The sequence below is a fragment of the Erpetoichthys calabaricus genome, chromosome 7 (genome assembly GCF_900747795.2).
Source record: "Erpetoichthys calabaricus chromosome 7, fErpCal1.3, whole genome shotgun sequence".
NCBI lineage: Eukaryota > Metazoa > Chordata > Cladistia > Polypteriformes > Polypteridae > Erpetoichthys > Erpetoichthys calabaricus.
In genome coordinates, this window is record NC_041400.2 from 193,011,463 (window position 1) to 193,025,044 (window position 13,582).

General features: G+C 37.1%; 1 protein-coding gene across 2 annotated transcripts in view; it reads left to right on the forward strand.

Moving 5' to 3' along the window:
- anp32b (acidic (leucine-rich) nuclear phosphoprotein 32 family, member B) overlaps window positions 1–13,582 on the forward strand; it is a 67,820-nt gene that overhangs the window by 49,929 nt on the left and 4,309 nt on the right. The window contains exons 3-5 of one of the 2 annotated variants that reach the window (XM_028805869.2): window positions 2,061–2,183; window positions 2,935–3,121; window positions 3,588–3,721. In XM_028805869.2, coding sequence (XP_028661702.1) covers window positions 2,061–2,183; window positions 2,935–3,121; window positions 3,588–3,721 — 444 coding nt within the window. Of the gene's footprint in view, window positions 1–2,060; window positions 2,184–2,934; window positions 3,122–3,584; window positions 3,722–13,582 lie in introns of both variants that reach the window. The other variant, XM_028805868.2, reaches the window with a different exon arrangement.

Consider the following 13,582-nt stretch of genomic DNA (forward strand, 5'->3'; position numbering starts at 1 on the left):
TGAAATAACAATCTAGATCCACTGGGCTAATTCCCTTCATGATTTTTAATGCTTAATCTTCTTTTGCTTAAACTGTAAAGGATCATCTCTTTTACTCTTTCCTCATAATTCATCCCCTGTAGTCCCTGAATCAGTCTAGTTGCTCTTCTCTGGACATTTTCTAGTGCTGCTATGTCTTTTTTGTAGCCTGGTGACCAAAACTGTACACAAGACTCCAGATGAGGCCTCACCAGTGCATTATAAAGGTTGAGCAGAACCTCCTATGACTTGTACTCCACACATCAAGACGCTATATAACCTGACATTCTGTTAGCCTTCTTAATGGCTTCTGAACACTGTCTGCCAGTTAATAGTGTCAAGTCCACTATGACTCCTAAATCCTTCTCATAAGGTTTACTCTTGATTTTCAGACCTCCCATTGTATATTTAAACATAACATTTTTACTTCCTGTGTGCAATGATTTACATTTACGGACATTATATTTCATCTGCCACAAATCTGCCAAGCCTGTATGCTATCCAAGCACTAAAAATAGACAGAAATCTGGCTGATTTCAAAATATTTTCAACAGTATGTTGTGTAATTAAACAGGGCAAGCAGTTCATGTGTCATGTAATTAAAGGGGCTTTAACATTCATAATCCTGACCTCTTGGCGGTGGGGACATGGTGACATTGGATGTTGTGGATTCTTTTGAGAATTCAGTTTTTCAGCTTTCCATGTGAGTATGTTGAACTTGAAGATCATATGTGAAGTAGAAATCTAGTACGACTTAGTCGGTTGTTATTGTTCTTTTTAAATATTGTCCATTTTCATGAGGTTTTACCACTCATTTTGTGATTAATAGTATGACAGGAGGTCTGTTCTAACACCAGTTTAGCGGTGACCAAGACTGCAAAAAACAATGGAAGGGAAATATTGACGGAGGGATGTCATTGTATGGTGATATTGCATAAAACAAAAATCAATGACAGTGTAGAAACATGCATTATTTGCTGTAGTGAATAAACAAATTTTGCCACTCTTCTGGCAGGAAGCTGCTTTCTTGGTGTTGCAACGGGCATGCAGAAAAAACATGTATAAGGTTCTGCTAAGTTGGATGGTTTTAGCAAACTTTAGTGTGTGTGTGTTTTTTTTTTTTCCCTTAGATCACGGGTGTCAAACTCCAGGCCTGGAGGGCTGCAGTGGCTGCAGGTTTTCATTCTAACCCTTTTCCTAATCAGTGACCAGTTTTCACTGCTAATTCACTTTTTTCCACTTTATTTTAACAGCCATGTTAGAAGGAGTCAGTCCTCTGAATTGATTTGTTTCCTCATTAAATGACAGCCAAACAGAAATGAGATGTGAAACGAGCCAACAGATGACCTGCTTAAACTGGGGCTTCAAACTCCAACCAGTTTCTTAATGAGAAGCCGATGATTGCTGTTAATTAAACCCGTTATTTAATTCCACGGCTTGTTGCTGCTCTTGTTCTACAACAGCAGACATTTCCAAAACTGTTGATTTTTCGTTTTTTATAAGAACATCATCAAAGTGTTTTGGTGAGTTGAGAGATCAACCTTACTGAGACCATCACCTTTCTTTATTTTCAGATATTGTGTGATATGGCGGCTTGTTTTGTGTCTCATTATTGTTTGGCTGCTAATTAAGGAAAAAGAAACAACTAAAGGGCCAGAGTCAAGTTAATTAAAAAGTAATTAGCAGCAAAAATTGGTCACTAATTAAGAAGATGGTTAGAATGAAAACCTGCAGCCACTGCGGCCCTCCAGGACTAGTTTGACACCCCTGCCTTAGATGATTCTGGAACCATCTGCTGTTATAGTTCATGCAGTATTTGTGAAATGTTTATCTAGGGCGGCAGTCCAACAAGAACAAGTGTGTGACAAGCAGGTTGTTCCAGTGGGTTCAGTGATGTTCATGTCAGACATTAAGTTTAGATGTGCCAGATGTTTTCAACGTCTTTTGCAGTTTTACCTGTCTTTACTATTACATTGGACTAGTATAGCCACTTAATAATTCCTTTTGTTATTTTTGTCCTTACCTGCTTCTCATTTTTATAGCTGGAACTGAGTGATAATAAAATTTCTGGAGGTCTTGATGTGCTAGCAGAAAATCTTCCTAAACTTACGCATCTCAATCTCAGTGGAAACAAACTGAGAGACATCAGTACATTGGAACCTTTGGTAAGTGTGCTAAACCTTCTGGTTTTCATTTTCTGGGCTAAAATAGTGAGAAGTCAAGCATAATGACACCTTTTATTGGCTAACTAAAAAGATTACAATATGCAAACTTTCGAGGCAACACAGGTTCCTTTGATTACAATGTGCAAGCTTTCGAGGCAATTCAGGCCCCTTCTTCAGGCAAGAGGTGTCATTTTGCTTGACTTCACTACATCCATAATGGCTAACATGGTACAACACCCTAGTACTACTGGGTTAAAATAAAAAAACGATTCCAAATGACGAATTTAGAACTATCAACATTACCCATTTTCTAATTTAATTATCTAGCTTAGGGCTGCAGTGAGAACCAATCCTGCTGAGGTCTAGACACATCTGCTTGTACGAGTATGGCTTCATAATGTTGCTAGTCAATTTAGCATTCACTTCGTTGGGAAGTAATCTGTAACTGTAATATGTAACTTAAACATATTTAGAAAAAAAAAAAAGTTTCAGTCCCAACATGGATGCTATAGTTCACTTTAGACAATGTTTGGAATACAGTGATGATGACTCATAATGAAAACTGTGATAGATAGATAGATAGATAGATACTTTATTAATCCCAAGATAATGTTTCATCCTTTCTTGGAAGGATGTAATAAATGCAAAATCTTTGGAAAAATTTGCAATCAGATAATTTTTTTAACATTATGTAATGGTCACATAAATTACTCCATGAAGTTTCAATGTAACTCTTTTTTTTTCTTGTCAGAAAAAGCTAGACAATCTGAAAAGCCTGGACCTGTTCAACTGTGAAGTGACAAACCTTAATGACTACAGAGAGAGTGTCTTTAAACTTCTGCCTCATCTCACATATTTGGATGGATATGACATTGAAGACAAAGAAGCATCTGATTCAGAAGGGGAGGTTGATGGAGTAGATGACGATGATGAGGAAGGTGTGTCCTTTAACAAAGAAATAAATAAGATTACTGTGTGTGTGTGTTTGTGGTATCTGATGTTGATTGGCCTTGGTTAGTTTGCTAAATAAGACGGATAAAAAATTTATGTAATTTACAGGCAACCTGGTTTACAACCAACTTAATTTTTTTTGTGTAATTGCAGTACCACTACAGTCCTTGCAGTGTCAGTAAAGTGTTTTAAAACAGTTAATTGTATACTCAAAGAAAAGTTGTTAAAATTACATTATTTAATGTCTTTAAAGAAACATTAAGGAAAAAGGCCAGAGGTACATAATCCTTTTGTGCCACGTCAGCAACTAATAAACTACGTATATTATAGTGCCCTTATTTTGTTAAGAGTACAGTGACATTCCTATTTTGATATTAGTATTCCAAGGTTGAACAGTCTAAGCAAAACAGGCTTGTCACTTTATCAAAATGCTTCTTCTCGTCTGTTCAGAAGGTGAGGATGAGGAGGACGATGATGATGAGGAAGATGGTGAAGAGGAGGATTTTGATGAAGATGATGATGATGAAGATGAGGAGGAGGAAGAAGAAGTAGGAGAGGATGATGAAGGCATTAGTGGAGAGGAAGAGGTATAGACCTGGCTTTAATTTCTATAACCCTAATCTCTTAACATTGGGAGGTATTAGCACTGGTTGGGTTACTTAGGCACGGATTAGTTAAAAAAAAAAAAAAAAAAAAATTGATAATGTTGGTTTTAGGGTACTGTTGTTTATCCTTTTACATTTTTCTTAATATGAATATGAAAGTGTTTTCAGACTCTTTATAAATTTTGAAATTATTTAGATTATAAATTATGCAAACTTTCATACATGTGAAGAAACATTTTCAAGCTTCACAAATACATAATAGGCAGCACGATGGCACAGTGGTAGCACTGCTGCCTTGCAGTAAGGAAACTTGTGTTCACTTCCCGGGTCCTCCCTGCGTGGAGTTGCATGTTCTCCCCGTGTCTGCCTGGGTTTCCTCTGGGTGCTCCGGTTTCCTCCTACAATCCAAAGACATGCAGGTTAGGTGCATTGGCGATCCTAAATTGTCCTTAGTATGTGTGCTTGGTGTGTGTGTGTGTCCTGCAGTGGGCTGGCACCCTGCCCGGCATTTGTTCCTGCCTTGCGCCCTGTGCTGGCTGGGATTGGCTCCAGCAGACCCCCGTGACCCTGTGTTAGGATATAGGGGGTTGGACAATGACTGACTGACTGACTGACTGACAAATACATAATTCAATAAAATTCTTCATTTTCTTTCTAGTCATTATAGTGGCAGTGATACAATATGAACAAAAGGTGACACAGTTACCCTCACATAATATAAAAATAATCTTGCAAAGCAGAAATAATCCCTTTTGCATACAATCAGTTTGAGGCACCTTTAGCCCCAGTAGCACCTTTAGGGGATTTGGGTTGGACTCTTGCCTGATTGTCATACAGTTAGAGACATTTTCCTGCTCCTTTTGGAAATTGTGCTGCAGCTCATACAAGTTTGTTGAATGACATCTTTTTAAATCATGCTACATATTTTCAAAGAGGATGGATGTCACTTTCACTAAAGGCCCCTCAAGCATTTATGTTTTTTATTCCTGGTGATCTAATGTTGCATTATCCCTGTACTTAGTGTATTTATTCTGCAGAAGGATAAACCTTCTCAGAAGTTTTGGGCTTTCAGATTTTGACAGACAGAAACACACTTTTTCAGTAATTGCTGCTGCCTTACAGATCCAGCGCCCCCCTGTTATAATCTTCCGCCTGGCCATTGTCTATATGGAATGTTCACAATCTCCCTGTGCATGTGTGGGTTTTCCTCCCACATGACCATAGATGTCCAGGTTAGGCTAATTGGTGACAGTATATTAGGTCCTATTTGAATGTGGGTGCTGGTATGTACATGAATTTGCCCTGTAATGAATTTGGGCCTTTATCAAATTCCTTTGAGCCTATTATTGTTGGGATATTCTCCACCTCCCCACCAGTCTGAATTGGATTAAGTATGGTTGAGAATGTTCTTTTGTGAAACACACCTGTTTATAATTCCTTGAGTTTTGCTGTATCATTTGTTTTTTTTCCTTCAGCAATTCACCCGCTGCCCAGTTCCAACAACATACCCAATGCCTAGTCTTGCTGACATCATTCTTCACAGCAGGATTACTGTTTTTGGTGTTTAGTGGTGTTAGGATTGTATTCCTAGAATTTTGACCATATGCCTCAGTTCTGGATTTATCTACCCACAACCTACTTTTCAAAACTGTGTTAAACTCCAAACAAACTTTACTATGCAGTAAAATTGCACAGCACTCCATCTATAGCTGACTCATTCATATTTGATGAACTGTCAGCCGTTCAGCTCAGCAGGTCTTTCAAAATCCATTTTTGCATTTTTTGTGGCTTCCCTCACAGTTTTTCTTATCTAAATTACTGATTTTCACATGCATTATTTTCAAGGTAGTCTTTGGATGGTGTGCAGCAGCTTCACTGGAGGGAATATTCATTACTCCTCATAGGGAGACTTACTGTATATAATGTTATTTTGCATGTTTTTTAATATCTATGTTTTTATCACTGCATTTCTGAATTCTCTGATAACTTCCATATTTTCCTTCACACATGAATTATTCTGGTTTACCATGTCAACATTTCTGAAAAAAATTCCTTTTTGGGGGGGAAAAAACACTTCAAAGCAGAAGCCTATAATAAGACAAATTGCACATTCATTAAGGCAATTTCTTTCAAATACAAAAACGTATAAGTACCACAATGCAGTGCAGCATACCTATGCATGTAATTTTTTTCAAGTTGTCATTTGGTGACACCACTGTTTTTTTACTTTCATCCACATGAGTGTAAAATGAAAGAACAGTATACAGTGGAACAAGCTGTACAGGCAGTCCCCGGGTTACGTACGAGATGGGGACTGTAGGTTTGTACTTAAGTTGAATTTGTATGTAAGTCGGAACAGGTACATTATTTTAATAAATGCTATTTTTGACCGACTGTAACCAAGCGCTCTGCCAATGAATGATGGAGTTTTACCTCTCTCTGACCTTTTTATTATTTCTACTTTATTTTCAATGGTGATGGTTTTTCTCTTATTTACTGTATCACCAGCACTTGCATCAGATATGTGTTTGAGAGACATTCTTGATGGGTGAAGACAAAAGGTTAAGATGAGCTTTTCTGCACAGCACTATACAGTACACGCTATCACAACAAGAAGGCACCCATCAACACGTCTGATGTACTGACAAGAGACAACTTCCTGCTATGTGCGTAACTGTACAAGCAGGCTTGCTATTGAGAATGACTGGGGGTGGCGAGGGGGGGGGTTCATCACCAGCCCACCTCACAGTCACCTCCACTACAGTATGCTACTTACAGCGTCCTCCCACCGAGAACGAACATGGTGCGGCAAAAGGCAGGTAGTGAATCGCCCAACCCCAATTCAACAGGCAGCCATACGAGGCACACTACAGTGCTACCCCAGCTGCCCCATTCAGCCACAAACGGGTCACCACTTGCAGTATTACTGGGTGTGTGCTGGGCGGGCACCCAGTGTGGTAAGGAACCCCCCCTCCAACCCAGTCGTGATGCCAGTGCATTCTCCATGGCACTTGCACACTTGTACTACAGCAACATTTGATAACTTTTACAGGGAGTGAATGCTTTTGCTAGGAACTGCATTGTACATGATTAGTTATATGTGTAGGCAGTGAAGCCTAATGCTAGTTTTGTTAATATATAGTAACCTACATCTTGCCCTGTAATTCTAGCAAGTTATGTTACTCACCCATGCTCCAGTGTTACCAATTTATAAAGAAGTGCAAAGTACGTTTAGTGTGTTTTGGCATTGTATTCCCTCTGAAAAGTGCAATGATAAGGTATGTTAATTTTTCTTTTGTTTTCAATATTTAAAAGGTACATAAATAATAAAACAAAAGTTGTGAGCTAAGGAATGTGTGGAAGGAGTTCACTTCGCTTAATATTCCACATGAAAATTGCATTGGTTTAAAACTTTTAATTCTACTTACATTACACTTTTATGCCTGGGAAGTTCGGCCTGTAGCTGAAATGGATCAAATTATTTGTGGATGTCAAGTGCCGTAACGTTACTGTAACTGCTAGGTTACTGTTTTGTCTCAATGGCTCCAAACTCTGCTTGCTTGTTTGCTGTTTTGCACCTGACATGTCCTGATGTGATGACTGTGCACTTGCATCCAGTTGGATCTCATAATTCTGCATTTTACTCATGGCACTGCATGGGGAGTATCTGTTTATACTTAAATTGGAAGAGAATGTAGCAATAGTATCTGCTGCATTCGCTGACTTGCGTTATTTAGCTACCCACTTCTAGCTGGAATGACTGCTGTGGATTTCATTATCAGTTTAATCATGGACCTGATTGTGAAAGTCTAGTGGTGGAATAATTGCTGTTTCATTTTTTATTTCCATTCTGAAGCTCACAGTGGCTCCCTGTTATGCTGTGTGCTCGGAGTAAATAAGCACATTTTATTAATATGAGCAGCAAGATATTCACAGCTGGGGATGCAGGCAGCACTTATATCAGATAACATTAAAGTGGTCCTGATTGTACATGGCATCTGCTACAATGAAGACCAGAAATTACCTAATCAAGAACCATGCCTTTGGCATCCATGAAGATTTTTCTTACAAAATGTGAAGTCATTTATTATCTGTAATTGTGTGCTGATGATTAGTTATTTGAGTGGCCAACTGTTGAATGTAGAATCACAGGTCCACTAGCAGCAGAAGCAGCATTGGCAGATTTAATAAACTACAACACGTGTGCAAGAGCATGTCCAAAGGTTAAATGAACACTGGGCTTTTATTATCTTTATTTAAACTGGCTTTGTTTTGTTACATGAGGCTTTTGGGAATGGCTTGCAGTATTTCTGTCAGATTAACACTAAAAAAAACATTTGTAATTTAGCAACCAAATAAAAATTTGATATTAATGAATTTGGCATATACATTTAGGCCTAATTTGCTATCTTCTGTATTGGAATTGTTCATTCCAAGACATTTTAAAACTGCAAAGAGCTTTAGAATTTTCTTTAGATGTCATAGGAAAGATTTCCTAGATATTCACGACTTTTAAGTAGCATGCATACAATAAGATACTCAACTGTTTAAAATATATTAATATATGTTGGTATTATAAGAACCAATATGTATTGCATTCTAATAAAATGCCATAATTATCAAGTAGGGCCTGTTTCAACATTACCTTTGCAAAATAAAGTCACTGCTACACTTTTTTCAGGAAAATGATGCACCTTTTAACATCATAAACCAGTCAGTCGTTTTTTTATTTTCTAACACAGACATCCCCAAGCACTATACATTCCACTTCTGTAAGTGTTATGTTGACAAAAGAGTTCACTAAATGTATCAATGTTACAGATCATATTTTGAAATAAATATTTATAAATATTAAACATAATGAATATATTATCATTTGCAGCTCTAGTACACATTGGGGTAATAATAATAATAATAATTTATTATTATTATTATTATTTATATAGCGCCTTTCCCTTGCTCAAGGTGTGTAGAGTCAATAATAATCAATTGCAGCAGAACAAATCCTTGTTACCAGCATGGGCCTTTATAAACATTACAGTGTACAAGACTTAAACAATATGTATTTTCTTCTGCCAGTGTTTTAGTATTCTGTGTCACATGCATTATCTTTTCTCTGACATTTAATTGAATCAAAATTGTTTTTTTTTTTGTTTTTTTCATGCCACATTACTAAAAGTAAAACTTGAAGGCACTATTTTGCTTTAAGCAAATCCATTCCACAATCCATTAATGAGCACTGTGATCAGTTCAGACATGTGTTCAGGTCACATTCAATGTTTAGAGAGAGAGATTCATATTCAACGTTTTTCTTAAATTTGTCTTATCTTTACATTAATGCTTGGTATGTGTTCTGCCTGAAGGGTGTTCCTCAGAGGAATGAGCAAACTCTTTTTGTATTAGGCTGGCAACATAGCTTGGTTGTCTTGAAACCTTTAAAGTGTCTTGTATTATTCATACTAGATGTGTTTTTAGCTTTCTAAAATTTCTGTTATTTGACCTGTGTAATGCTCACTTTTCATGTAAGAATTTCACTCTACTCTGTACAGGTGACAATAATGAGCGTATAAATCCATTTCATTTTGATTCTGATAAATGCTTTTTTTTAGCTACCGTGACTATAAAATAAGTTAAGCTTGTCAGACATTTTCGTGTTGCATTGTTTTGTAGGAGAGCTTAATGAATGTATGTGGAATTTGTTTGCCACAAAAAAAAACAATTCTCCCATAATAAACCGAGAAATCCAACCAAAGCAAACATTAGAGTTACTTTAAAGAGAAACAAGTGTCAAAGGTGAGACAAGAGAGTCGCAAAAAGGTTTGGGGCAGCCACCCATATAATTTTTTTCCTGGGTGCAAAAGAGTTGAATAAGGAGTTACATATGTGTACAGATTTGAGTCCAAAACTGAACTGAACTTGAGGAGGCAAAGGTGACATTTTTAAGGTAGAGAATAGGAAGTGGTATCTTCAGGGCTGGAGCCGGAAGTGACATCATTGTGGCAGAGACCAGAACTGGAAGTGACGTCAACATTGACCAGGTGGAATTTCTCATAATTGGTCTTAATAATTCTTTGCATTTTTTATAGCGTTTTTCTCACTACTCAATGGCATTTACAGGACTCGAACCGGCAATGTTCTGATTGCCAGTGAAGATCCCTAGCCTCAGAGCCACCACGGTCTTCAGTGGAAAGAAAGAGTCAGAACACTACACCTCCCCTCATTCAGGCCCTTCAGCTGTCTCCCATGCGCACGTGTGTGACACAAGTCAGTGCTGTAAAGTGGTACAGTCAAAATTCAGACCACAATCCAACTGACCACTTGCGACAGTGAGCTTAAGTAATTTTGCAAAGAATGGGAAAATCACAGTGCTCAGATGTGCAAAGCTGGTGGAGAGCGAGATTCGTTTAGAATCTCATGGACTGAAAAGTAGATATATTTTATTTTAAGTGTATACATTTTGTATTATGGAATTTGTGAGGCTTACCAGGTATGTTTACAAGGTTCATATACTCCCATCGTTGAAGATTTAACACATGCTCATAAACATAGCAATCCTATCCAGACAAAGTGGTGCCATTTGCCAGTCACTCTGCAGTATTCTGTGTAGGATTCTCTACATAAGGACTCACTAGCAAACATACAGGTGTTGCAACACGCATGAAAGTTCAACTCTTTGGTGAGTGGCATATAACCAAAAATGTCTTGCATTTACTGCAGTTGTTCTAATTATTAAGTTGTGATCTTGAAGTCTTGAGAAACCCTGTAAGCAAGATAACAGCAATTTTCCCCCACTAGGTGCCCTTTTATTTTTTCAATCACTCTAGGTAACTGAAACAGTATAGGAAATATATAAGCAACATTGTACATATTAATGTACAACACTCTCAAATAGAAGAAAATATAATAGAAAATAAAATAGCAAACGTTTTTATATTGTCTTTAGAAAAGCTTATGAAAATTGGCAATGTTAAGGAGTAGATGTTGTTGTCCTAGGTGGCTTTTGGTTTAGCAGTTGGTGTTATTTAGTTTGTTTTCTGACCTCCAAATCAGATGGTCTGATGTCTCAGTCCCTGATGTCTCTTCTTGTGATGTTATGCTTTTCCCACATTCTTTTGGTCCCTTATACAAGCCGTATTTATGCACATGTGGGGTTTCGGAACATGTGACATTATGCACATTTGATTGGCCATCTTGTCGTTGTGATGGATGACTCTTCTCAAAGTGATTGATTGATCTTTCTATACACCTCCTCACTGCTTTCCTTTCCCACTTTATAAACTAATTTAACCAGCTTCTAGCCCTCTGGTGTCTTTAGTATGTTTCCCTTCACAGGTTATAAACTAATAGATGCCACAGAACTAGAAGCTGTTTTTATAGTTAAACTAATTGAAACAGATGCAGCTGTAAACCAACTGGTACAGATGCACTAAAGTTATAATTTACTAGTACAATGCAGGAAGAATGTATGAGAGGGAAATACTTTCGATGTGAATTACTTCTTTAATTACATTGTTTTTAAGAGTCCTGTAAATTCAGTTCACCCTGGTTAGTTTGAGCAAAAATAATTATAACAGTGCTGCAGTTTAAAAAAGATTTTCCACTCCAAGACACATTTGCCTTGTATCCTAACACTATAAAATATGACAAATCTATGGACTTTCATAATCATTACTGTTTTTTTTTTTCTTCCCACAAAAAACACCTTAAATATTTACTGAATAATAATTGCCACCTTAAACACCTGTACTTTCTGAATAAGGCTCTGGTCATTATACACTTATTGGTGTTACATTTTCTCAGAAGGATAAATGCTTTGTTAATTTTTGCTCAGGTGATATTTTAAATGTTTAGTTTTGATTAGATATCGAAACATTTTTTTTGCTGTTTATTCTAGAAAAAAATTTAAAACAGTTCACTGTAGTATAATTCAGAAAACAGTAGTATTTTATTTTCACATAGACAGAAAGAAACTAAATTTAATAAAAATGTACACTCATTTAATTGTAGTTTTAATGGAAATGTATGTATTTGTGTGCGTGTGCGTACGTGCATACTTTACAAGGGGTGAGCAAACACTTCTAAGCCTGATCTGGAACGAGTGAACAGTGCTAATTTTATAAATGGTCACATATTTGCTTTTTGTATTGGAATACAGGTTTTTCAAGCATTTGGTCGTTTATCGTTTATATTTTACTAGCTGTCCTCCGCTGCTCCACCTGCGTAACAGTGAAACAGAACAAACTTTTTAAAAATCAATAAACTCAAAGGTACCGCTAGCTAAGCAGAGGCAAGGTACTCTCCAAAATGCAGAGGTAGGCCGACTCCCCACTCCTGATGTCACGCTTCCCCCCACCCTCGGCCTGCAGCCTCTGTCTCGGAACTGTGATTCTTAACGCGATGAGAGAAGTCACAAAATTAATCGGAATGTTCAAGCACATTCTAGAAAAAAACAGATCTAAATCTGTTAAGTAGTTCTCTCGTTCGCTAGCTAAGTGGATGTAAGGTACACCCCGAGGCTGGCGCTCCCCTCCCCTTGGTCCGCTGTGTCTCTCTCGGATTCGCGCAGATAAATTGGTACCACAAGTGAGCTCTGATACTTTGTGAGATGAGACAAGTCGCAAAATCAACTGGAATGTTCAAGCAAATTATAGAAAAAAATCTGATCTAAATCTGTTAAGTAGTTCTCTTGTGAAAAGCAGACAGACAGACAGATAGACACTGGATTTTATATATAGAGAGATGTTTCAGAGAGTCAACATGGGTAGCAAAAACTGCAAAAGTATCCTGCCATCATTGGATGTCTAATTCTAGAGGACAAATACACCTTTGAATATTTATTGTCACCTGGAAATATGGAGCAAATGTCTCTTCTGCAGAATGTCATCATGTCAGGAAGCCTCATAAATGTTGACACAAGATCTGGCTGACCTTTGACATTGATAGCAAAAGACAATGAAGTGACTCATAAATATTATCAAATAAGGACAGTGTGTAAGTTAGCAGACACTACAAGTATTAGTTATGGGTCAGGTTAATCAATTCTTTATGATCGAATAAACATGACTGAGATCTGTCCCCAAAATATTGACTCCGGAAATGTAGCATCATGGCATCCAGTGTCTGAAGCAGACTCTCAAAATAATATATTTGGACGGAGAAATTTGAGAATAATTTAATAAATGGAGACTGTTTTATTGTGTAGGATCCTAGAGTGACCCTATTCTCCCTTTCAGACTCTTTATTATGTAGACCTGAACAGAATGTCCTAAATGTTATGATTAACATTTTTTAAAATTTATTTTGCTCCCCTTAAGCTTAACAAATCTTTACATGTCTTACAGAGAAGCCATTTTTGTTTTTTATTTATTGCTTAAATATTTTTTTATAGTTGTTAATTTAATAATGTTATTTGTCAACACCTTTTTTGTTTGTTTGTTTGTTTTTTTTGTAATGGGCGCCACCATTTTGAGCGCCTTGTGTCGCCTGTTACCTGGGTAACACTTCCATAATGCACTGGGAGTTTGAGTTGATGAAATCTTTTAAGAACAAAAGTATAATAGTCACTCCTCTTAAACCCCAAACTGTCTGAGACTGGATAAACTTACTTGCGATTATGTTTTATTCTCTTTTTGTTATTTTGGTATTTGATTCCCTACTTGAAATAAGACTCTGAATTTTGGCTTTAGATTACAGGCTCTGTCAGTTGATTCTTGACTTCTGTAATTTTGACCTCAGCTGTGTTTTTGTTTTTTTGACTTTGTGTTTCTCCCAGTCCCTCCATTCAAATCTCTTACTTTCTCACTCAAGATAGTGTACCAAATTCTAACTATATTCCTCATATGT